Genomic DNA, 26336 nt, shown 5'->3' with positions numbered 1-26336 from the left:
CCCCAACTCATAATTCAAGGATTTTAATTTTCTTGCATGTTAAAGCAAATTATACTCACCTAATTCCCCTGTCTGGGTGCAAGGGGCTGCTAATTCAATGCTGCAGATGCACACTACTATCCCCCTGCATGACGTCACTCCTCTTCTGGATCCTGAGAGGACCGCGCCAATGGGACTTCTGGTTAGTGCTCAGGTACAGGGGGGTGGAAATTATCCTGGAGATGGACTGTAAGGGCATCTGAAATGAAAAAATAGTTTTGTTGGACAGAGTTGACTTCTGGCCCCATTGTCCCAAAATGGTTAGTGCTCAGGTACAGGGGGGTGGAAATTATCCTGGAGATGGACTGTAAGGGCATCTGAAATGAAAAAATAGAATGTTGGACAGAGTTGACTTCTGGCCCCATTGTCCCAAAACAGCAATACTACTGCTGCCACTATCAAGAATCATTTAGGGCCCCTTCACCCCCTGGTGCATTAACGCACATGTGGTATAATGTGTGTTAATGTACATTGTGTTAAGCCAGCCCATTCATTTTGAAAGGGTTTCCAACGCATACAAAACTAGTTCACTATGTGGGCAATTGATGCTTGCGCAGTGAACGCAAAAGTCATCCAGATGATCCAACGTCATTGTTGGATCCTGGGGATTAATCTGGGGAGGGAACATTATTATTTATTGCTGGAAATACGTAGCCGCTGTAGTCCCCATCACCTTTTGTGAGGTGGCTACTAGAAATTAAGTGATTGCCAGAGCTAGGGATGCACTGATACCGATACTAGTATCTTTGCCGATGCTGAGTGTTTGGGCGAGTACTCGTACTCGGCCAAATGCTCCGATGCCTAGCCAGATGCTTCTGGTATCAGGAAGCGAGTTATTACACACTGCCCGGCTTCCTGACTCCCTAACGAGGGAACATGGAGCCGGCTTCCCGACCAATCAGGAAGCTGGGCAGCGAGTAATTACACGCTGCCCGGCTTCCTGATTAGTCGGGAAGCTGGCCAATCAGGAAACCGGGCGCCGTGTAATGACGTGGTGCCCGGCTTTCTGATTGGCCAGGAATGCGGCTTCATGTTCCCTCCTCACCTCATGACGAGGGAGCATGGAGCCGGCTTCCAGGCCGATCAGGAAACTGGGTGGCGAGTCTTTACACGTCGCCTGGCTTCCTGGGTAATCAGGAAGCCAGGTAGTGAGTCATTACATGCCGCCTGGCTTCCTTAATGGGACTTCTGGTATTGGTATTCGGTATCGGCGAGTACCGGAAAAACAATTTCAGTACTTGATACCAAAATACTGGTATTGGTGCATCCCTAGCCAGAGCTGTAGTCAGCCTAGCTGGATTATAGTTGGCATTTATCTGGTTAATTTCAGGTATCTGGCATTGGTTGTACCAATCTGGGTGGAGTGTGACTCTACTGTAGTGTGGGACAGCCAATGAGGGGCACTGTGAGTATATGTGCAGTCAACCAGCCAATAACTGGGTTTCTCTCAACCGGTGTTGCATGCTGGGTAAGTGCTTATATACTCGAGAGATTTACCATGTGCTCAGTCTTATGCCAGCCATGGATTAGTCCAGGTTGGGGTGTTGTTCAGCCACAGCCCCTAGGATAGGCCGGAGGCCTGAGGGTGGGTATGTTGGAGTGCGTGTGTTTCTCTAAGCCTCAAGTATAGAGGAGGCCTGTGCTGTTGTTAGAGGAGGAGAACCTGGAAAGCTGATGGCTGCTGAAGGTACCCAGAATATAGTGGACCTCAAGTAGCAAGTCTGGTGTCTCTCCTGTTAAGGATCTGTGCTCATCCCTGTTCATCTGCTACTCAAATTCCTATCCACTGTGTTACGAATAGATCTACATTGAGTTGGTAGAAGGGACTTGTGAGTCTGGAGTCTATGTCTGTACTACCCTGGATGTCTAGTATCCCTATACCCTCTCTCCCCAGTGTGAAGATGGTAATAAATGTTTTTTTCAGCATTATACTTCTGGAGCGGATATCAGCTTTGTGGGCACTAGAAGAGGGCGGTTAAATGCTAATTGGGGCAGCTGAAGACCAAAACCCCTAGACAACTAATGATGACCCGGGTTATTCTGGTGTCTTCTTCGGGGGTGGGCGCTACACCGCTATCCCAGATCTGTTTTAAAAAGGCGTCAGGACTTGAGTGCTTTAACAATGCAGCGCTTAGCATACACAAGCAATCAGCTAATCACCTGTGTATACCACAAATGAAAATAATAATACATATAGACATACGTTAACTTCATAGACAACCTTTAACTTGCTCCATGCACCACCTTCTCCCTCTCAGGTTGCTGCTATTCTGTTCCTGTTTTACAACACCAGGCACTATAACTTTTACCAAAACCATTTTAAAATGATATGCCAATGGGCCCAATCGGGCCAGTCGGTACTCTTGCATTCTTCACTAACATTCTTTAGAAATGCCACGGTGTTTGCTCAACTGAATGAAAAGGTAAAGAAAGTTCATATAACTTGTACAACTATTTCAGAAGGAAACAGAAAAATAAAAACAACATTTGGCCAGGCATGACAATTGACATTTATCATTTCTAGCTTTCTGACGCCTCATGTATGCTGTCAGGCAGGATTGTATAAAGAATAGCTGTAGTCACGGAAAGGTAAACTGGTCTTGAGAATGAAATGGAAGCATCATAAGCTCCCTGGACCTACCTTCACTGTTCTTCTCAAGTGCCCAGGGTTTCAACAATAGGGGACATCTAATACTGTATGAACATCTCAATTCTAGGACAGAGAGTCCAGGGGGCCCCTCCTACCACCAGGAATTATCTACTGGTCACCGAGGCCACCGTTCACATTGAAGAACGATTTATCAGTTGCAGGAGGAGGTGGGCCAGTTCTTAACTGGGCCAATGTTGTGGGCTCATGATGTTTTTGGCCCAGTCTAGATAAGTCTGTCAACTGTGGATCATAACTAGAGAGAGCTCAGGTTTGGACTGAACACAGTCCGAACCTGAGCTCCTCCAAACACGGAAGCTACACGGGCCTCCCACCCAAACAGCTGTGGGTCGGGGAATTCCCTGCCTCACAGCTGACCATAAACAAAGGGGCGGGATGCTTGTGACCACATGACCATATTAGGTCAGTGTAATTTATGTAATATGGCCATATAGCCATATAAGTTCAATTATGTCACTGTGTCCCTTTGCTTACGTACAGCTGTGGACGGGGAATCCCTGGCCGCAGCTCATTGGGTAGCAGCATAAGGACTTCCCTTCTGGGTTCAGAGGAGCTTCTTCTGGGTTCAGAGGAGCTCAGGTTTGGACTAGGTTGGATCCAAACCTGAGCTCATCCCTAGTCATGAGGTGGCCTTCGAGCGGAAGGAAGGCCTCCTATGGGTTGCAAGAACACCATGGCAGAGTGAGATTCTTTTCCCAGATGCCTCCAAGCTTCTCAGATATGTTTCTCAAGCTTTAGGACCATACCTCCCTGTCAGTGTGCTCAATGCTGCTCAAACTTTAGGGCCATATATCCCTGTCAGTGTGCTCAATGCTTCTCAAACTTTAGGGCCATACCTCCCTGTCAGTGTGCTCAATGCTTCTCAAACTTTAGGGCCATACCTCCCTGTCAGTGTGCTCAATGCTTCTCAAACTTTAGGGCCATACCTCCCTGTCAGTGTGCTCAATGCTTCTCAAACTTTAGGGCCATACATCCCTGTTAGTGTTCTCAATACTTCTTAAGCTTTATAGGGCCATACCTCCCTGTCAGTGTGCTCAATGCTTCTCATACTTTAGGGCCATACATCCCTGTTAGTGTTCTCAATGCTTCTTAAGCTTTATAGGGCCATACCTCTCTGTCAGTGTGTTCAATGCTACGCACTTCCTCAACCAACCTCACTTCCTTGATGCCTGCTTATACTTCATGAGCGTCTCAGAAAGCACTGAGTCCAGTAACAGATAAGTGACTACTGTAGTAAATTCAGAAGAGGGTCAATAATGAGGGTTTTTGTATGTCTCACAGTACATGTTCCCTTTAAACTGAACTCTGGAATAAGCAAATATTGTCTACATACAAGAGTCATGTGTATTGTTCCTTGAATCTTGTGAGCTTTGTGTATTTCTTCCAGATCTGTACAGTAATCCAATGTGAAACTTTACCTCTGTGCAGGAGGTTCCCGTAATAAAGACCAGTCACTGCTGCTCTCTCTCCTTGTGCAGGATGACTGGTCTTGTCTCCACCCCCCCCCTGTAGTTTTCTGCAGGCAACCTGTAGTGGGTCCCTTCCACAGCTCTGCTTTGACTATATGCAGTACAGTGATGTCACTGCTACTTTTACAAGGCAATCATTTGGTTTGCAAAGGCATTTGTTGCACACAAAGTGAATCTGAATCCTTTGTGTCTATTGAGGAATATATTTAAATTATATTTTTGTACCTGGAGTTCAGCTTTAAGCATTCTAAAAATAAAGTCTGTAATGAGAAGCATAAATAGATCTGTAACAATGAGTGCTGTGATGAATGGAAGCACAATATCATAGAAGAGGATGGATCGATATTTGTGAACGATGATACAATTACTTCCTCTCTCCGTCCCACAGAGCAACGTTATGGACTCTTAATGTAATTCTGATTTTCAGTGCTAGGATTGCATGCCTTAGGATAATCAAAGCTCTGATCATCGCCCACATTGGGCAAGGACTTCATGTCTCCTGAAGGCCCCTCATCCTGCCAGATGACCGATGAGAGAGTCAGGTCATAAAACAATATATTTTTCCCACCAGGGATAAGCGCCTCACGCACCTCCCCACCTTCCTCCATTCACTTAAAGCTGAACCCCAGGATAAGCAAATATTGTCTAAATACAAGAGTCATGTGTATTGGAATCTTGGTGAGCTCTGTGTATGTCTTTCTGATCTGCATCAGTGCCGACTGTCCTAGATTTGGAGAAGTCCTGGACAGGGACATGCATTGTCTATGTGGAGTCATGGTATCCCCCTACACATGGTAGAACTGTAGCATACCACCATTACTTCCCCCAAGGATCTCACAATTTGTGACTTGCTACAAGTTCCTGGATAATGCATTAGCCTTCAGTACATCTGAGATGTCAGCATGGTGTCATCTGATTGTGACTGCATATAGATGGGCAGATCTTTCCATACTCAGATACAGTATGAACACAGGGGATAGGAATGACCCCTATTTTTAACCACATGAGGACTGCCATGTTAAACCCCCTTTATTACCCGGCCATTGTTCGATTTTCAGAGCTGTGATAGTTTGGCTGACAATTACTGGATCATGCAATGCTGTACCCAAATTATTTAATGTCATTTATTTCAGACAGATTGAGCTTTCTTTTGGTGGTATTTAATAACTCCTTTGTTGTATTATATATAGGAAAGTTACAAAGGAAAAACATGTTCCATTACTTTCTATAATAAAATATAGCCGATGAAAATGCCAGGATAGTACCAAGATCCCTGAAATTACCCCTTTTTGGAAAGTAGATACTCCAAGGTGATCTCCTTTTTTGTCACAGTTTTTTGGAACTGAAGAAACATGCCGGTATTGAGGGGGTTAAAACATGGAACTTGGTAATGGTGCACAAGATACATTACCCTTTCCCTTACTTGCTCCTGGCTGCTACGGCATTGAGATCGATGGCCTCAGTGGGGGTTTTTTTTTGATTGGACAGCTTGGACCAATGGCGCTTTGCCATTGGTCCAAGCTGTCCACAGAGCTTACGCCTCTAACACAGAGTAGAAGCTGTGACAGCTCTTGCCTTACTAGTTAGGTCACACAAGCAGTGGGGAAGCCTGCTGCTGTGCAACGTAACTACCTGTCAAAAGCCGGATGCAGAGCTCCCTTTAATTACCAGGCACTGCTCCGTCCATGACAGGTTACACAGCGGGGAGGATTTCCCTGCTGTGTAACCTGCTAGAAGCCGATCTGAATGGAGAAAAAGCTGTCAGATTTTTCCTTTATAATACTAGGTGAGGCTCTGCCTCACTTGCCTCCCCTGACCGCACCTCCCTGGTTAATATACAGGTCAGAGCAGAATGGAGCGAGGGAGGAGAGGAGGTGAAAGGGCTAAAAACCAAGTCTGATTTTTTAAAACTTTTTGCTGCTACTGCAGCTTGTTTTCACTAATCAGTTATTGATTCCTTCATCCATTACTTCCTGTACTCCCCCCTGTCTCTGTTGTAAGAGGAAGGGGAGGGCTTGGCAATGTAAACACTCCCACGTGATTGCTGTGATAACCAATCACAGCAATCAAAAGGCACAGAGCCTTTTCGATCCGTCCAATTACAGCGGGTGCATTGGTTTGTGTGCGTGCTGGAGGTGTGCACACAGGTAGGTAGGGAAGGATGTACAGGTAGGTACGTCCTCCCGGTACAATAAGGCAGCAGACCAGCCGTTTTCATGCAGTGGCCTGTCTGCAAGAGGTTAAACTGATTTTTATATTTTGAAGTCCATGTATCACAGTCATTGTTCCCTTTTTATAGGTAAATAGTTCATTGTTGTTTGCAGACATTTTCCCAGCATCTAAATCATAAAAGGTGTCAGTAATGCTGATCTCCGACATTGCTCTACAAGTGCAAGAGACATTCCAATGACTTTTGCTTTCCATGAATTATGTTATGTATGGCTCCTATAACATTTCTATTTCTATTTATCCTGTTTATAATGTCTATTTATATATTTCATTTCTGGTTTTGTCCTAAAAAAAAGATCTTGAAGCATTGTATAGATTGCATGTTTAGATTGTAAGCCCTCAGGGGCAGGGCCCTCCTTACCATCTTGTCTTGAATTGTTTTGTGATTGTAATGTCTTCCCTATATTGTAAAGCGCTGCGCAAACTGTGGCCTATATAAATACTATGTAATAATTGTATGGTAATGTGGGGGAGTTTAGTCTGTCCCTGGTCTTTCTATGGGGACAGTCAGAGTTTCCTGTCACTGTGAGAGAAGCTCGAAAGGCGGCTACATGGACACATCTAAAAGGTAAGAAATATTTCGTATTATTTTCAGTATTGTGTGTGATTCTGTGAATAGGACAGATACACATATTGTGGGGGGTTTCTCACAATTGACTGCAAAAGTGGAAATACACTTTAAGGTGCATCTATAACTTTTTTTTATTATTATTTAAGGATACAAGGAGGAAAGATTAGACCAGTGGTTCTCAACCTGTGTAACCTCAGGACCCACATTTGTCCTCAGTCATTAAGTCGGGACCCACGTCGCACTGCAATGGAATGCACGGCATTGCAGTACTGTGCGTTCCGGTGCAGGCGATTGAACTGTAAGCTGGAGGTGCGTTTGGGATGCCATTCAAATGAATGGCAATGCAACGCACCTCCCACACCAGAAAGCATAGTAGGCGCGATTGCGTGGTACAGTGCATTAATGGGACTGTGCGATTAACGCACTGTACTAGTGTCAACAGACCCTCAAAAACATTGACAGTCACACACAACTACAGACACAATCTCACACACAACCATAGACATTGTCTCACACACTTATACACTCCAAAAACACACTTTCTTTTTTTAAAGATCCACTCAGTTTCCCTATCTTACGAGAACCAGAGTAGATCTTTAACCTGGGGTCCAGTGTGGGCTGCTGTGTTGTGAGGGAGCTCCATCCATATGTGCATTGCTTGTACAGCTCCCATGCATTCCTGAAGAGGTGCTGGGAGCCAGAATGTGACATCACTCCGGTCCAGGCGCCTCTACAGGACATGCGAGGGAGCTGTAAGCAATGCAAGTATGGATGGAGCTCCCTCGCGGCCATAGCCCCACCCCACCTCAATCTGACACTCAGCACCAGGCAGCATATTTTGAATGTCTGCTTGGTGTGAGAACTGACAATGCTGCGCTAGGGGAGGCTGAGAAGCCTCTCACCTAGAAAAGTGGAAGGCATGCGGCGACCCACTGAACACGGGGTTGCGACCCACTTTTGGGTCACGACCCACCAGTTGAGAATCAAGGGATTAGACCCTCTGGTGTTTTTTTTTATTGCTGCCTGTGCTACCCCTGCAGATATTTACTCTCTCACTTTGTCTTGCTGATCATTGTCACCAGGAGAGAAAGTGATGGGAGGTCATCCAAAATATTACCGGTGTCACAAGAACAGGAGGTGAAGGGAAATCTTTCACTGGGGACACGTGTTCTGTATTTTCGGGGGGATTATCAGAGATGAGGAAAGAAGTGCAGCCAGAGATGATTTTTATTTTACATCCTATGACAAGAAATCTGAATCTTTGGGCTTTAGCTGAACTCCGGGGAAATGTCAGAACTATTCCTGCAGTCTGACCTTTTCCTTTTTTTGATTTGGAATGATTGATCATTTTTGGTTGAAAGATTGTTAAAAACGATCAAATCTATTTCTGGTCACCCAGATCTCATATTCATTCCATATAATGATGGCATATACAAAAGAACCGTATCTTCCAGAAATCAATGAGTGATTGTAAAATTGTATTCATCACACAGCGTTCCTATTTCTGTTGTATTCTATTCTGGTTCATGAGTAAACGATTGTTTCCATTTATTGTTCTGTCATTGGCCAGGATTAGTTCATGGATTTTCCTGCGTATGACCAACATTAGGCCAATCACTTATCATGACAAAGGCGGCCAGCATTGGATCTATCATGTATTGTTCTGTGACCAGCCAGCGTCAGATCCCCTATTTATAGTTCCCGGTATGGTCAGCGTCAGATCGCCTATTTATCATTCCCTGTATGGTCAGCATCAGATCCCCCATTTATAGTTCCCTGTATGGTCATATTCATGATTTAATGAATTATTTATTTCTTATAATTAATGTAGATTGATTGTTCTGTATATGGCTAGTATGATATCTCTTATTTCTCTGTAACTGGCTAGTATGATATCTCTTATTTCTCTGTATATGGCTAGTATGATCTCTCATATTGCTCTGTATATGGCTAGTATGAGATCTCTTATTTCTCTGTAACTGGCTAGTATGATATCTCTTATTTCTCTGTATATGGCTAGTATGATATCTCTTATTCCTTTGTGTATGGCTATTATGAGATCTCTTATTTATGTGTATGGCTAGTATGCGATCTCTTATTCCTCGGTGTATGGCTAGTATGCGATCTCTTATTCCTCGGCGTGTGGCTAGTATGAGATCTCTTATTTCTCTGTGTGGCTAGTATGAGATCTCTCATTCATCTGTGTATGGCTAGTATGAGATCTCTCATTCCTCTGTGTGTGGCTAGTATGAGATCTCTTATTCCTCGATGTATGGCTAGTATGATATCTCTTATTCCTCGGTGTAGGTTAGTATGAGATCTCTTATTTCTCTGTGTGGCTAGTATGAGATCTCTTATTTCTCTGTGTGGCTAGTATGAGATCTCTGATTCCTCTGTGTATGGCTAGTATGAGATCTCTTATTCCTCTGTGTGTGGCTAGAATGAGATCTCTTATTCCTCTGTGTGTGGCTAGTATGAGATCTCTTATTCCTCGGTGTGTGGCTAGTATGAGATCTCTTATTCCTCTGTGTATGGCTAGAATGAGATCTCTTATTTCTCTGTGTGGCTAGTATGAGATCTCTGATTCCTCGGTGTATGGCTAGTATGAGATCTCTTATTCCTCTGTGTGTGGCTAGAATGAGATCTCTTATTTCTCTGTGTGTGGCTAGTATGAGATCTCTGATTCCTCTGTGTGTGGCTAGTATGAGATCTCTCATTTCTCTGTGTGTGGCTAGTATGAGATCTCTGATTCCTCTGTGTGTGGCTAGTATGATATCGGTTATTCCTCGGCGTGTGGCTAGTATGAGATCTCTTATTCCTCGGTGTATGGCTGGCAGTGTATCACACATGTGTCATCACATGCACAGCCAGCCACAGATAGCTCTTGTATTGCTCGCTGTGTATGGCCATCCTCAGATCGCTCATAGACAGAGTGCAGCGCTCCATCCTCCAGTTAAATAGCACACAGCGGCGGCCGCCTCTCTCCGGCTCAGTCTGGCTGTGTGAGTGACGTCTCTGATTGGCTGACAATGACATCAGCTCCCCCCCCAGTCCTGGAGAACCCAGCGCTGGATCCGTACACACTGCCCCGAACTGACTGACGGGCCACGCCCCTCCCAGATGCCCCAGCCAATCCAACCCTCCGGGGAGTTGTCCGGCCCCGCCCCGCTCTGTGTTAGCGAAGCGTCAGTCATCCCCCCCATGGCCACGCCCATTCCGAATCTTTTCATTACTCTGTGCAAAAAAGAAAGTAACTGTGTTGCAGCTTCACATCAATGGAGCCGAGTGAATGGAAGCCGGAGAAATAAATCAATAGAGGCAGGAAAAAAGCCAAGGGCTGGAGGAACCTCTCACAACAGTAAGTGCCTGCGAGGGGGGGTGGATGCTTTAAATGCTTCCCAGGCACCTGGTTGCTTCCCTTTTTGCAAGCCTGTGGCTCTTGCAGCTGTTGTGGAACTACAAGTCCAAGCACACCCAAGGCAGTGCATGCTGAGACTTGTAGTCCCACAGCAGCTGGAAGAGGCACAGCTGTCAGGAGACAGTGTCCCTTACCTTTTCAGATTTGTATGATCTGACTTCCAAAGGGGTGTGCTCAGGCTGTGGACAAGCATGCTGCTGCTGTTGTCTATGTCTGCTGCAGTGGCAGTGAGGTTGTTAGTATTCTGGTTTTCTTACCATTAACCTCTCTCACTTGGCCGTCTGCTTTGCATTCAAAGAACAGCAGCACGTTACCCGGAGGCTGGCCTCCGCCGCTGATTTATTGTAATCATTTTTTATCTTTTCTATTTTTTTTAAATAAGATATATGACAGCTGCAATATTCCGATCAGGACCATCCGGGCTGCTCCTGCTGCATGAATGCGGATGTTTTCACGCTTACTTTTGACAGGGATGTGCTTGGGAACTTAACCGCCGCCTGGCCGGAGGGATGGTGTGAATTTAACGCTTTAATAAAAAAAAGCACCCCGGTGGGTCACATGAGCACCATTTGCAATGCACATTAAGCCCTGCGCTGGAAGGGAATGTTAACATGCATGGAGGGACATGGGACTGTCAGGCTTTGCTCACTGTCTGCATAGCTTAACTTTCAGTGAAAAAAAAAAATCCAGGCAAGGCTTGGGTTCCATGCCCTGGCCAAGCGTCTGCTAGAAAAAAAACAAAAATGACCTGTATTGGCTTTAATTAAACAAAAAATCTCTTTATATGCTGCAGATGTGTAGCGGACACATAGACCCCGGGCGCCCGTCAATGGCTAATATTTATCGGCTCTGTCGGTAGGTTACGTCGCCGACGCCGAGATGAAGGAGGTCTGTCAAGGGTCGTTTTATTCCAGCTAGCATGATAGCATGACAGGGGCTGCAGAGCACGTCCGCTGATGATATTTTTAGCAGCTGTATATCCTTACCATAAAAACCCGTGTCATTAGTTATCTCTCCGCCGGCGGTGAATGTCGAAAAAAGACCTCGGATGTTAGAACGTCGAGAAAAGTTAAATAAACCATCAGCAATGTCTGACTTACATCAGGGCGGAAGAAAACTTAATATACATATAGTGATCGATCTATTTATGGATACATAGATAGATATAGAGATGAATCCATTGATAGATAGATTAGATAGATCCATCCATAGATACATTTAATAGATGTAGAGATTGATCCATCAATAGATACATAGGGATCGATCCATCCATAGATACATAGATATAGAGATTGAAGCATCTATAGATACATAGATAGATATAGAGATCAATCTATTTATAGATACATGGATAGATATAGAGATTGATCCGTTTATAGATGCATAGATAGATATAGAGATCGATCCATCAATAAATACATAGATGGATAGATATAGAGATTGATCCATCTATAGATACATAGATATAGAGATTGATCCATCAATAGATACATAGATAGATATAGAGATTGATCCATCTATAGATACATAGATAGATATAGAGATTGATCCATCTATAGATACATAGATATAGAGATTGATCCATCAATAGATACATAGATAGATATAGAGATTGATCCATCTATAGATACATGGATATAGAGATTGATCCATCTATAGATACATAGATATAGAGATTGATCCATCAATAGATACATAGATAGATATAGAGATTGATCCATCTATAGATACATGGATATAGAGATTGATCCATCAATAGATACATAGATAGATATAGAGATTGATCCATCTATAGATACATAGATAGATATAGAGATCGATCCATACATAGATACATACTGTAGATAGAGAATACTGCTGGGCCGCTAAGCTCAGGTGGAAGCTATACACAATCGTGTCTAGAGATGGAACAATCCTTCCTCTCCCAGCATGTTATGTCATTCAGATAAAACACAATTCTTCCAGTGTTTCACTTTTGCATCTTTTATCTCCTATCCTCCCTTCGGATAAACATTATACAGGACAGTTCTATAATAAACCAGTAAAATAATACCGAGAGATACAACTGCTGGGCCACCAAGTATGGATCTCAGGTCCGGGGCCCAACCTGGGGCCCATTGGCACTCGGGCCCCCCGCAGATAGCAGTGTGTGGTTTGGTGGTTACTGTGGCCAGTGCAGGAAATCTATGACTTGGACTGGCTTCTTGGAGGGACTTTGTTGGCTTTATTTACATCCTGAATAATAATAATAGTAATAATAATATCATTTTCCACCATCTTATATACTGTTTCTGTTCTGTGTATCTGTTTTCTCTTATGTTTTTTTCTTTTCTTGCTATGATGTTTTATAATTTATATTGAGAGACAAATATCAAATGTGGCACCAATGCCACTGAATTTTTAAAGGGGTCTGTTGGGAGCACAGATATGGAATGCTTCATTTGTAAAAGGGGCTGTGATAGCTGTGATCTCTAGCAGCCTCGTGTAATGTGTCTCCAGTCTATGGCTGTCTCCTGAAGCATGTCCCTGGTCTTTACCAAACTCTTGTAGCATGTCTTCAGTCTCTGACCACTTCCTGTTGCATGTTTGCAGTCTCTAACCATCCCTTCTAGCATTTTGTGGTCTCTCTCATCTACTGTTGCATGTTTATAGTCTCTGTCCATCTCCTGTACCATGTCTGCAGTCCCTGACCATCTCCTGTAGCATGTCTGCAGTCCCTGACTATCTCCTGTAGCATGTCTGCAGTCCCTGACTATCTACTGCAGAATGTCTGCAGTCTCTGTCTGTCTCCTGAAGCATGTCTGCAGTCTCTGACCATCTCCTGTAAAATATCTGCAGTCTCTGACCATCTGCAGTCTCTGACAATCTCCTGTAGCATTTCTGAAGTTTCTGACCATCTCCTGAAGCATGTCTGCAGTCTCTGTCCATCTCCTGAAGCATGTCTGCAGTCTCTGACCATCTCTTGAAGCATGTCTGCAGTCTCTGACCATCTCTTGAAGCATGTCTGCAGTCTCTGACCATCTCTTGAAGCATGTCTGCAGTCTCTGACCATCTCTTGAAGCACGTCTGCAGTCTCTGACCATCTCTTGAAGCACGTCTGCAGTCTCTGACCATCTCTTGAAGCACGTCTGCAGTCTCTGACCACCTCTTGAAGCATGTCTGCAGTCTCTGACCACCTCTTGAAGCATGTCTGCAGTCTCTGACCACCTCCTGTAGCATGTCTGCAGTCCTTGGCATCTGTCTGTAGCATTGCATTCTCTGGATGTGATCTGGGGCCCTACAGTGATGTCAGAGCCCACACTTGAGGTCCCCTACAGGCTTACCACCCCCAATGTGTTATGTCATGTAGATAAATTCCAACATTTCATTAATTTTTTCCTAGTTTCACTTGTTTTATTGAACTTTTCAGATAAACATTATTCAGGACAGTTCTATAATAAATGATTACATAGTATTTATATAGTGCCAACAGTTTGCGCAGCGCTTTACAATATAAGGAAGACATTACAATTCAAGACAAGATGGTAAGGAGGGCCCTGCCCCTGAGAGCTTACAATCTGAAAGAGGGGGAAATGATACATGAGGAGGGAGCTGTGTGGGGATGAATTATTTGAGTATGTGAAGGTTCAGTGGTTAGGTCGAGGTGGGTCAACTACCTTGTCCCCTTATGCCCTTTACAGGCTCTTGAATGAACTATTGGATCCTGTTAGAGATATTTAACTCCTGCTTGAGAATGTCTTTGTACATTTGTGTTTAGGAAATAAGCCCAGACTCGCATGTCCCAAGAGATCCCAGTTGCTGTTCAGCTCACCGCACACGTTACAATGTGCTTTAGATCTACCGACAACTATGTAGTACAATGCCGTTCCTGTTTGGACACAAATTGATGAGGTAGATCCTTTTATTACACAGTTTTGGTCAATCTAAAGTTGATTGTACATAGAGTCAGATTGTAACATGTAGGATGACCCTTAAGGTGCCCACACACCTTACGATTATCGTACGATTTTCGTATGCGATCGACATTTCGGCCGGTAATCGTATGTGTGCATTGCAGTGTCCGACCGACAGTACTGTACAATCGTACGACTTTTGGCGGTCAAGCATGTTTGAAAACTTTGCTAGATCATACGATTGTCGTAAGGTTGCTGGCGTTACCGTCCGTCAAAAGACGTACGATCTACACTGAGCTTGCGCTAACGAAAATACGGCAAATCATTTACCGCATTTCGCCCAGGTGCTTTTCGTTAATTACGGCTAAATTAATCTTGCGATCATCGGGGCAGGATGGGGCTGCCGTACGAAAATCGTACGACTATTCCATCATCGGACGAAAAATTTCCTCCGATAATCGTAAGGTTAATGGGCACCTTTAGGCTGGATTGGGCACTGTAATATTTTGATAGCCCACAAGGCAACACAACTCCTGTCTGTTCAGCTTTTCTGTATTCTAACACTGGCAGTGACGCCTGAACAGTCTGAGTGTTTGTTTGTTTTGGGTCAGTGACTCCTCAGGTCCGGGGTGTGTGGTGGGGTCAGCAGCAAGTGAGGCACTCCCCCAGCCTGCCCCCGTCCAGGAAAATGCTCTGCCTGTAGGATGAGGGAGGGAGGGAGGAGACAGAGAGGAGCCTCTATGTGCCATGAGGCATCTAGATGGATAACATCCGTGGTTTTTTTTATTTTCTCTGGTACTTTGCCATTAGTCCAAACCATCCACAGAGCTGAAGCCTCTGACTCCAAGTTAGAGGCTTGTTCTAGCTCTGACCTCGCTGGGTTGGGTTACACACAGCAGCAGGGAAACCCACTGCTGTGTAACCTAACATAGTTGTCAAAAGCTGAATGTAATTAACAGGCAGCACTCCATCCATGACAGGTTACACAGCAGGGAGACTCTGCCTCACCTGCCTCCCCAGACCACACGTCCCTGCCCCAGGGAGTGAAGACAGGATTGGATGACAGCTGCTGACACCTGCACCTTTAAAGCAACCATGACGGGTCTTTTATCTCTAACTTCTCAGGTTCTCTTTTAAAATCATAAGTGACCCTTGCAGTGGGGAGCCCCCTACACTTCAGGGCTTAAATGCTTGCTGTGGTCCAGAGGGAACATAAACAACAGTTTTACCTATCACTCGACAGCCTGGCAGCCGGTGTTCTCCTGGCCTCTTGGATGCTCTGGGTTGTGGCGGGCCCCTGACTACTAGTCCTGCATTACATGTGATGACATCAACGTACCTGCGACTGACGGAGCGGATTTGGAGAGACAGGTCCTACAGCTGCGAGGAAGCCTGCGGGAGCGAGGGAAAAGATGTATGTTCCCCCTAGCCCACTGGTGGGCAACTCAGGCCCTCCAGCTGTGCTTTAACTACAAATCCCATCACGCTTCTGCCTTTGGGAGTCATACCTGTACCTGTCAGTCTTGCAGTGGGACTTGTAGTTCCACAACAGCTGGAGGGCCGGAGTTGCCCACCCCTGCTCTAGACCAAAATGGGTGTTTAACCCTTGCAGTGCCATGGGGAGCCCCACTACAAGGGTAACTTTTGATATTACCCATTAAACTATAACACCACTACATGCATGGTGTCTGTATACCCTGCCCATATTTGTGTGGGTTCTGCTGGCAGCACAGAATCGATTCTGACTGGGCTCTGATTAAATTGGTCAGGAAGTGTGTTTGTATGATTATTTCAATGAGGTTAGATTAAGAAGCGTATGTCAGTTAAAATAATGACTGGTAAAATATATTATGTCTATTAACGTAATAATATAATATTAAGATACCCTTTTTAATAGTATACACAATGGTTATGTCCTTTTCTGCTCCTAAAGGTTATCTGTATGTATTTATATATACATTAAGAAGAGAATAAGAAATATGTGGGGCCGAATGAGTAATGCCACTTTAGACGGATGATATTTTATTATATGGTTTTATGATGTATATGTTCTAATATGTCTTGATGAAAACAATAAAATATTTGAAAAGAAGAAGCGTATGTCCAGGCATGACCCTCATTTACCTTCCTCTCCACCTCTTGATCAGCATTATTTTGTTTATTATTGTTTATGTTTATTATTCCCTGTGACATCATCATCGGGCTTGTAAAATTCTTGCAGGGTCATCTGCTGGGAGTTCCTGTTGAGGTAGGCATGCCTCTAGGACTACATCTCCCAAGAGTATATTCCCTACACATAGTTTGTGGACAGGCTCCTGGGAGTCAAGGCAGCAGCATTGTTGTGCTGGCAAAGAAATCAATGTATGCATATAGAAAGGGATAGAGAGGGAATTCTGTAGTCCAGCAGGCAAGGCTAACAACACTGCTTGGGAATTCGGTGCACAAATGGCACTATGTTGCCAGTGCAAACAGGAAGTTAGGAGCTCGGTGGATTTCTGATAGATCAACGAGTATTTTTCTGTACTTGCATTTTAACCGATATACACCTGGGGAAATGTGCATGTATTGGATAGATGTATGGTATATTCTTTTTATTTTTGATGTCATTTTGCCCTTAGTGGGGCAAGGATGTTATTAGCACATTCCTTATGAACAGGATTGTTAGGAATGGTCCTATGTTCTCTGTAAATTTCAGGATGTATTGGTGTTCCATAAATGAATAATAATAACAACGTGATTCTGTGTTTTCCAGCCCATGACCAACTATTCTACTTGACTTGGCAGTCCTCTGGGGTTACTCATGCCTCCATCTCCCTTAGACGATAGGGTTATTGTGGCATTAACCAGACCCGTGAGACCGCAAGAACTTAACCTCTGCATAGACTCTTCCTTCCTTGATTGCGCCACAGTGAGTGGCAGCTGCAAGTCCCTACTCAGCGCAAGTGTTGTCTCCTTAAACGCGGCCAATCTGACGTATATGCCCTCTTCCAACGGCTCTGCACGCTCTTTGGGTTGCGGATGTAGCAGTGCCAGTTGTTGCAGTGTGGGATCGTATGACAAGGACACTCAGAGCCAGGCTGTCAGCAGCACCACTCTTACCAGCAGCGTTGCCGGACCCATCACCGCTTCCTCGACCAACCAAATGGTCAACAACAATGAGAACAGTGCCAGTCTAAGCCCATCTGGTGGAGTTAGCAGCCCTGTGCCTAGCACTACCAAACAGTTTGCCAACATTAAGATCATCTATCCTAATGATTTGGCCAAGAAGATAGTAAAATGCAGCAAAACCCACCTGCCCAACCAGGGCCCTGTCATCATTGACTGCCGACCTTTCATGGAGTACAATAAAAGCCATATTCAGGGAGCCGTTCACATTAATTGCTCCGACAAGATCAGCAGGAGGAGGCTACAACAGGGCAAAATCACGGTGTTGGATTTAATATCATGCAGGGAAGGCAAGGACTCGTTCAAGAGGATATTTTCCAAAGAGATCATCGTTTACGATGACAATACCAATGAACCAAGTCGGGTTATACCCTCCCAGCCTCTCCATACTGTTTTGGAGTCACTGAAAAGGGAAGGAAAAGAACCTCTGGTGCTAAAAGGTAATATAATAGATTTTTATGAGTTGCTTTGTATTGAAATCAGCCATTTTTAAAGAGAACCTTTCCTGAGATGATCACAGCGGCCACCCTCTTCTGCAAATGCTCGTTGCCTGGTTGTCAGGCCCATTCTCTTACTTTTGGTCACTTACCCAGCAATATTATGCACATAAGGACTTCTGACTCTTCTCAGACTTTCCATGACCTGCATGCGTGTTCTGGATTAGTGACTCAAACTATTGAAGTTGGAGGGTCAATATACAAGGCAGGCAAGTAACATTCAAAAGGAGCTGGCAGTAGTGGAAGCCCCCATGTTTATATTAGGGAAGGTTTATTTTAAGTGGACTTAGCATGGAACGATGGCATTGTAATTGTTTACAGTATCAACATCTCTGTGTATAGTAATTGAAATGGTAACAATTGTGTTTATTAGTGTCAAGATCTTGGCTCCACCAACTCTATTCTACCTATTTAGTTTGGCTTTAGTGAATGCCGGACGGTTCCATGATGCAGAAGAATGCAGAATTAAACTGACACAAAATTCAAACGTTTTCTTCCCCTTATGGTGCTCTCCTTATAGCGCTTACCATAATACCGCTTTTATTTCTGTTTTCAAAATTTCAATTTTGGCTTTTTTTCGGTAGAAAAGGTGTTGGCCACGCTCCTGCTGCTCCTCCGTTCTTTAATTGACTTCGGGCCTCTATCTTCCCACAGTGCATGTTATTTCTGTGAGAGCGCACCACTCTCCTTCACTGCATCTCCCATAAGGCAGCGCTCCCACACTATTCAAAGACTACCATGCCGGTCCGCCTTTTCACCTCCTCATTATACCTCCATACCTGCTCTAGTGTGAGTGCGCCACTGCTTCCTTGCTTCCTAACAGCAATACAGCTATGATGTCAGCGGGAGCGAGCACAGTGGGTGGCTACTTTTCAGCGCCCATTGGGACCATAGAGAAGAAAAGTAGCCACCCTCTGGCAGGAAGTTGTGAAACAGAAACAAATAGTTTTTTAAAGCATTTAAAGGTAAAGAATTAAAAATTGAGCTAGTTCATTATTAAACGATTATATAATAGATCTTGATTTTATTATTTGATTAGTGAGTTTATTGTCGCTTTAAAGTGACACGAAACTCAGGAGTTCAATCTTAAAAATACATTCAAGTGCCCTAACTATTAACAGAAATGTATCTTATTTGTGTATCACTCGGCTGTAGATCCTCAAATCATCTCTGAATTGGGGGTGACACTGTCCTTCTTTCTGGAGGGTGGCTGCTTTTGTTCCCCATGGTCCCTGTATGTTGTAAAGTAGCCACCACTCCAAGATAGATCCCGTGATGGACTACAATCTCAATACAAATGAGTAAACTAAACGTGAGATTGTAGTCCATCATGGGAGTGAGCTTTGAGCGGTGAGTGGTGACTACTTTACAACACACACAGGGACCATGGGGAACAAAAGTAGCCCCCCTCCAGAAGGAAGGACAGTGTCAGCACCAATTCAGAGATGATTGGAGGATCTACAGCCGAGCGATACACAAATAAGATACATTGTTGTTTATAGTTAAGGTACTTCAATGCATTTTTTAGATTTAACTTTTGCGTTTAGTGTCACTTTAAGACAACAGAATATGCAATGCTAGAATGTAAAATCTTGTTTAGGTTCACTAATAATGGTGAGGGCCTACCTACACAATTTCTTTAATTATAGCGAATGTCTGGGCAAACGGATCTCTGCAATGCATGCACATTTCCCCATGTTTATGTCTCCCCCTTTGTAAAGTCTCATCAGTAACCTTACAAGGGGTGTGGGCATTACATCAAAGTCAACACAACTGCGCATATGCCCGGGGTTCAAAGCAGGACTAGAAGGATGTTGAACATAGGCTGGCACTGCGGTCTCTGCATCCTGTGTGGTATGTTACAGTAACTATTATTTGATGCGAAGGCTGCCACCAGTAGGGGTGTTTCTAAATGTGCCAATGCTCGGGGCATTATTAATAATTCATATACAGCCTTACATTTATTAAAAGGACGTAATGCTGATGTCACTCTTAAAGGAGAACTATGAGGTGAGTGCTTTTCACTCACCTCATAGTTCTAGCCGACCTGTGACCATGAGACTGTCACAGGTCGGCTCAGTAGATCGGGAAGTGAGCGAACACATACCGGCGTTCGCTCACTTCTTGATCCTGTCACGGCAGAGAGCCGTGACAGGGGAGGGACTGGACTCCCCCCTCCCCGCTCTGATCCTCCAGCGCTGACTGGCGGAACGGACGGGGGAGGGGGCGGGTACAGCTGGCTATGCCTCTAGATAGGCTGAGCCAGCTGTCACTCATGCAGATGGGCGGACCCCGACATAATTGTCGGGATCCGCTTCAGCTGCTGCGTCTTAGTATACCGCGAGCTGCAGCTCGCGGTATACTGAGCTTAGGGTGACGGGAGGACGCTAGTTTGTGTCCTCCCGTTACCCTAAGGAGAACTATGGGCAAAAGCCCTAACCCCATAGTTTTCCTTTAAGCTGGCTAGGGTTGCACAGATACTTTTCGAGTACCAGTACAGATACTTGGCATTTTCATGAGAACTACCAGGGTTGTAGCGGTTGCAGCTGGGACCTGGCTCTGGCACTCCACCACTGTCCTGAAATCATTAGTCTGTATTGTTTTAGAAAAACTGTCACATGACAATAAGCAAAAATGTATCAGTACTTGTAAGTACTCGGCAAGTACCAGTACTCGTACTTGCAAAACTGGTATCTGTGCATCCCTTTATTTACATTTATAAAAACAAAATCGTACATTAAAACAGAGATGTACAAATCCCAGGAGCTCCGTGTGCTCCTTACAAATGACAGCTGCCTCCTAATTTTTGAATTTGTCTCTAGTGTAGTCTTGGAGCTCAAAGTATCGGTACATGTACTCGTACTTGTACTGAGTACTGTGCTTGGTATCTGTGCAACCCTAAAGCTGGCCATACACCTATAGGTTATCTGCAGATTTATGGTCAGATGGATAAAGTGCAACAGATTCCTCCATCTACGCTACACTGTGTGGATGGAGGAATCTCCCACTGGGCCAGGCTTCAGTATCTTACTAGTCGGCCCCGCTGGCTTTCAAAATACCTGAACACTCTGATTGGATGTAGGCATTCTTCAGGTATTTTGAGAGCCAGCCGGGCCGACTAGCAAGATACTCTGTGTGGCAGAGCTGTGTAAATATCGGTTTTGGATAAACAATAAAAATAATTTGTCAGGTGACACAGCTCCCGTGTTTGTATTCTATCTGTGTATTTAGCTGCTTACCTAGAGATCTGCTTTAATGCCTCTATTATGGGCTGCACTCCCACATTCCCTTTTATTGTGTTTTTCATTATATTTTTCGCTTCTTTATTTTCTTTGCTGGTTAGGGAAAGAGGAAGAGGCTGTTGTCACTTCTATATCATTGTTAGGGAAGCATTTGTTTATTTGACCCTTCCTATCTTTCTTGTTTATATTAGCAAGCAAAGTCTTGCAGGAATTGTATTTTCTGTGCAGGGTGAAGCCTCTCCAAATGTTTCACTTCATAAGTTCAGCAAAAACAAATCCACTTAAGAAAACAGCTTTCTGTCATTCAGATCCAGTTCTTAAAGCTGAACTCCAGGAATTCTTTTTATTAACCCTTGCAGTGGGGCTACCCTGCACTGCAAGGGTTAACGGTTTGTTTTTGACTAGGTTATTAAAAAGTTATACTCACCCAAAGCTCCGAGCCAACTTCTTCTTAGACCGGTCCCTGGAATGTCTCTCCTCCTCCTCCTCCTCTGAAGCAGTCTAAGGTGTCCTGTAAATCCTTGGTTCTCAACTAGTGGGGTCGTGACCCAAAAGTGGCTCGCGACCCCGTGTTCAGTGGTTCGCCGTGTGCCTTCTACGTTTCTTGGTGAGAGGCTCCTCAGCCTACCCCTAGCGCAGCAATGTCAGTTATCACACCAAGCAGCCATTCAAAACATGCTGCCCGATGCCAAGTGACAGCTTGAGGTGGGATGGGATGGGGCTATTGCCGCGAGGGAGCTTCATCCATATGTGCATTGCTTACAGCTCCCTTGTGTGCCCTGTAGAGGTGCCTGGACCGTAGTGACGTCAAATTCTGGCTCCCGCCACCTCTACAGGGCGCGCAAGGGAGCTGTGCAAGCAATGCACATATGGATGGAGCTCGGTCACAGCACAGCAGCCCACACTGGACCCCAGGCTGAGGATCCACTCCAGTTCTCGTAAGGTAAGGATACTGGGTGGATCTTAGGAAAAAAAAAAACACTTTTTGTGTGTGTGCGAGAATGTCCGTGAATGTGTGAGAGTGTGTCTGTCAGTGTTTTTGAGGGCCCTACACACTAGTACAGTGCATTAATCGCATAGTCCTGTGCTCTTAACGCACTGTACCACGCAATCGCACCTACCACGCATTCTGGTGCGGGAGATGTGTTGCCATTCATTTGAATGGAACCCCAAACGCACCTCCCACCCACAGTTTTATTGCACACATCGGAGCGCTCTGTACTGCAATGCTGTGCGCCCCATTGCAGTGCAACTTGGGTCGCGACTTAATGACCAAGGGCACATGTGCGTCCTGAGGTTACACGATCCATGAGTCATCACGTCCTATACACACTGCATAGGACAAAGTAAACATGTTAGAACAAAGTAATATTTAATGTGCGCTTAACACCAGAAAAGACCGCATCCTCCCTCCTGCTTTTCTCCTTAGTGCATTGCATTTTGTACATGCTCCTGAGTGCTTCACAGAAGGCATGTGCTGTATATGCTGATGGTTGCAGGCCTGGGACTGAGTCAACTAGGCAGGAGAAGGAAAGATATAGTGTAGGGATGTTCAGATACCAGGTACCATACTCGGTACAAGTACAGATACTTATCCAGCTCCAAGACTAAACTAGACAAAACCTCAAAAGTTAGGAGGCAGCTGTCATATGTAGGGAGCACACAGAGTTCCCGGGATTTCTACATCTCTGTTTTAATGTATGATATTTTTTTTTTAATAATTCTATATAAGTGATGCACCGATACCAGTTTTTCAAGTACGGATACTTGCCCAAGTACTTGCAGATACAAGTACTGATACATTTTGTTACTTTTACCATAAGGTACTTTTTCCCGAGCCTCTCCTCCTACTTTTTGCATCCAGAGTAATGTTTTCACTAAGCAAAGTAACTCTCTGCTATCAGACACACGAGGAGATGATTAAGCAGAGTACACATTAAATATTGTTTATTCCCACACTTGTTGTTTTGGGTGTGTGCATTCAACACCCTGTTCCTCTTCTCTGTCTCCACCCATGTCTTACGTGGAGCTGTATTTGTACAAAGCAGGACTGGAACAAAACAATACTCGTAGTGGAGCTGTTTCATTTTCGGAGGGTAGGGAGGTCGGACATGACATAATTTCTCATCGCAAGTGGTCATAGGTATCCCAGGAGCAGAAGTGAGAATCTAGTAACCAATAGCCCAGAACTGTGTAAAGCCCACATGGGCCCCAGCCGCTGGCACAGAATTTCTAGGGGATTAAAGTCTCTCCCTAAATATATACTATGTGCTCAAACTTTGGTTGACACCTGACCATCACACCTACTTGTATGGCCAAAAGTATGTGGACATCCCTCCAAATTAATAAATTCAAGTCTCTCCAATGAAGGGTATTGTTAATGCCAGAGTAATCAAAGACACGTTACACAATTGTGTGCTTTTTATTATAGGCACTAGAGATGCACCAATACAGTTTTTTCAGTATCGAGTACAAGTACCAATACTTTTTTTCTTTTGCACACCTAGGCGACACCTCACAGCGCGGCAATCGTGCACGATTCCACGCGGTCAGGAGTCGCCAAGGTGTGAACCAATCACGCTGTGGGTGCCATTATTTTCTAATGGCACCCCAGTCGCGCCGGGCGGATCACCCTTACTTCCGAACACGATAAAACAGCCGCGTGTCGTGTATGGCAAAAAAAAGTACATGTACCTTGTGCAGGACCACGCGATCCCGGAGGTCTGCACCGGGCCTGAGTAGAGGATGACTCTGGATGATGCCTGATGGTGCTGTCCTTTTGAAGAGAAAATCAATTGAAGGCTTTGTCAGAGGAGAAGTGTACCGTGATCTCTGTGAGAGGGAATAAATATCTGGAAATGTTTTTTTACAATACTGTTGTTATATACTGCAACACGTCAAGAAATTATTCATACAGACTTAGAGGTCCACTTTAATAGAAAGCATTTGCTGACAGCTAGACCTTTGCGTGCATAGCACAATTGGTAATACCTGCGAGCTGTAATAAGTGGCATTTCAGAAATGTATTGCTACTTATGAATGAATCACGACAAACAAATGGCCCCATTTCTTCTGAAAGAAAAATAAACCATAGAACAGAGCTTTCTGAAGAAAGAGAACCCCCTAGGAAGTTTATATGGATATGAGATGGCATGATGTCAGTGGGATATATTTAATGCTGAACTCCAGACTGATGAAATATAATTAATTCCAGGTATTTATTGATTGCAGAATCATTAGAGTGGACATAAACCTAAATCTATTGTGTTAGTTATGGATAAAGGATAGGCAGTGGTTAGATTATTGGGTTTTTGGGGTGTTTTTTGCGGTCTGTCTCACATTGAGAGACAGAGACAGAAATAAAATCCTACTGAACACTTTTGGGATGAACTGGAATGTAGATTGTGAGCCAGGTCTTCTTATCCAATATCAGTACCTGACCTCACATATATTCTTTTGGCTGAATGGGTCCAAATTCCCCTAAACACCTTCCAAAATCTTGTGGAAAGCCTTCCCAGAATAGTGGAGGATGGTATAGCCACAGAGAAGGTTCACCTCCGTGTTAATGGCCATGGTTTTTGCAAAGGATGTACAAAAAGCTCATACAGGTGTTCACAAACATTTGGGTGTATGGTATGTCTTCAGTCTCTTGCAGTATTGATGAGTTTGGGCTTTAGCTTGGCACGAACCCAGCCCACTCAAATTGTCGCCGATACCCCCTTCCCCCGGTGACCAATCAGTTGGGGCAGGCACATTCCATGCCCGCAGCTACAAGTCACAAAGGGGCAGGGCATGCCCCTGACACCAATGATTCGGCCGTGTGTGTGGAGTGGGGGGGGAGGTTCACATTTTTTAGTTGACTTGGCCATCCTCAGGCAAACTGGGTCCGCACCATGCCCAAGCTCATCACTTTCCTGCAGGATAGTCGTGTTTGTGATCGTTTCATGCCCTACCCAATTCCGTTCTGTTATAGGTGCGTGGTATAGTACTGTGGTCGGAATTTGAAGGAAGCCCTTTCTGTTTCTTTATTGTTAAAGTTTATAAATTATTTTACAATTACTAGAAGATGAAAAGCGCAGTTACTGTACTTATCTGTGCTTTTAACATTTTCGGAGGCACTGAACTCCACTTGAGTTGCAGGCCTCCGCGCAGTCTAAATATAACTCACCCCAGCCTGCTTTAGTTTCACAGCAGAAGACGATCCAATTTAGTGACACTCGGGTGAGCCTGTGACAGTGACCTGTCATACTCGGTGCCATCATATTTTGCAATGGAGCTTGAAAAAAACGAAAGGACGAAAAGCGTTCTGCCAGTTTGTAGAGAAAGCTCATTTTGTAGATGCCGCTGTTAAAGGTCAATTCAGGAGACAAATGTGAGAACCACAATTTGTTGAATATGCACAGATTATCTGTTAAATAAATCAAGGCAACTGGACTTGCTGTATTTTTCTTGTATTTTTCTTGAAGACGCTGGTCTATTATTTTTGCATCGCCATCCGCTGGCCATTTCAGCACCCACTCCAGTTGCAAGAAGAGATACGTTGGTCTGGAATGTGATGGGATATCTTTTAAGGTATGGCCTTCATAAGTCGAAGAGATACATTGGTCTGGAGTGTGATGGGACATCTTTAATGTATCGCCTTCATAAGTCGAAGAGATATGTTGGTCTTCAGAGCAATGGGATATCTTTAGCGTATGGCCTTCATAAGTTGAGGAGATATGTTGGTCTGGAATGCGAAGGCATATCTTTACCGTATTGCCTTCATAATTCAAACAGTTACATTTTGGTCTGGAGTGTGACGGGATATCTTTAACATATGGCTTTCATAAGTCGAAGTAATACGTTGGTCTGGAGTGTGATGGGATATCTTTAATGTATGATCTTCATAAGTCACACCCCAGCCAGTTAGAAGGCAGGAAGTGACAGCTTCTAATGTCACATTGGTGGAGATGGATCACTGATGAATACAGAGGAGTCTGAAATTTCGAGCATCAGGACCGTCGGATCCGACACCTCAATACCAATTGAATTTTCATGCAAACATGTTTATTGCATGAAATATATCCATGACAGGTTCTCTTTTGAGCAATGTTTTGTTTAGCTTTGCAAAATCAGAGAATTTCAACCCCCCCCCCCCCCCCCACA

At 44.4% G+C, this 26336-nt stretch overlaps 1 protein-coding gene across 1 annotated transcript in view; it reads left to right on the top strand.

Moving 5' to 3' along the window:
• The first annotated feature begins 10244 nt into the window (after positions 1-10244).
• The window catches only part of DUSP10 (dual specificity phosphatase 10), a 48312-nt gene continuing 32220 nt past the window's right edge, over positions 10245-26336 (top strand). Inside the window, exons 1-2 of the mRNA XM_018572107.1 lie at positions 10245-10334; positions 17040-17892. Coding sequence (XP_018427609.1) covers positions 17088-17892 — 805 coding nt within the window. The 5' untranslated portion in view covers positions 10245-10334; positions 17040-17087. The remainder of the gene's footprint in view (positions 10335-17039; positions 17893-26336) is intronic.

This window comes from Nanorana parkeri, unplaced genomic scaffold (assembly GCF_000935625.1).
Source record: "Nanorana parkeri isolate BGI_ZX_2015 unplaced genomic scaffold, ASM93562v1 scaffold43, whole genome shotgun sequence".
NCBI lineage: Eukaryota > Metazoa > Chordata > Amphibia > Anura > Dicroglossidae > Nanorana > Nanorana parkeri.
This window is presented reverse-complemented; position numbering and strand designations above follow the sequence as displayed.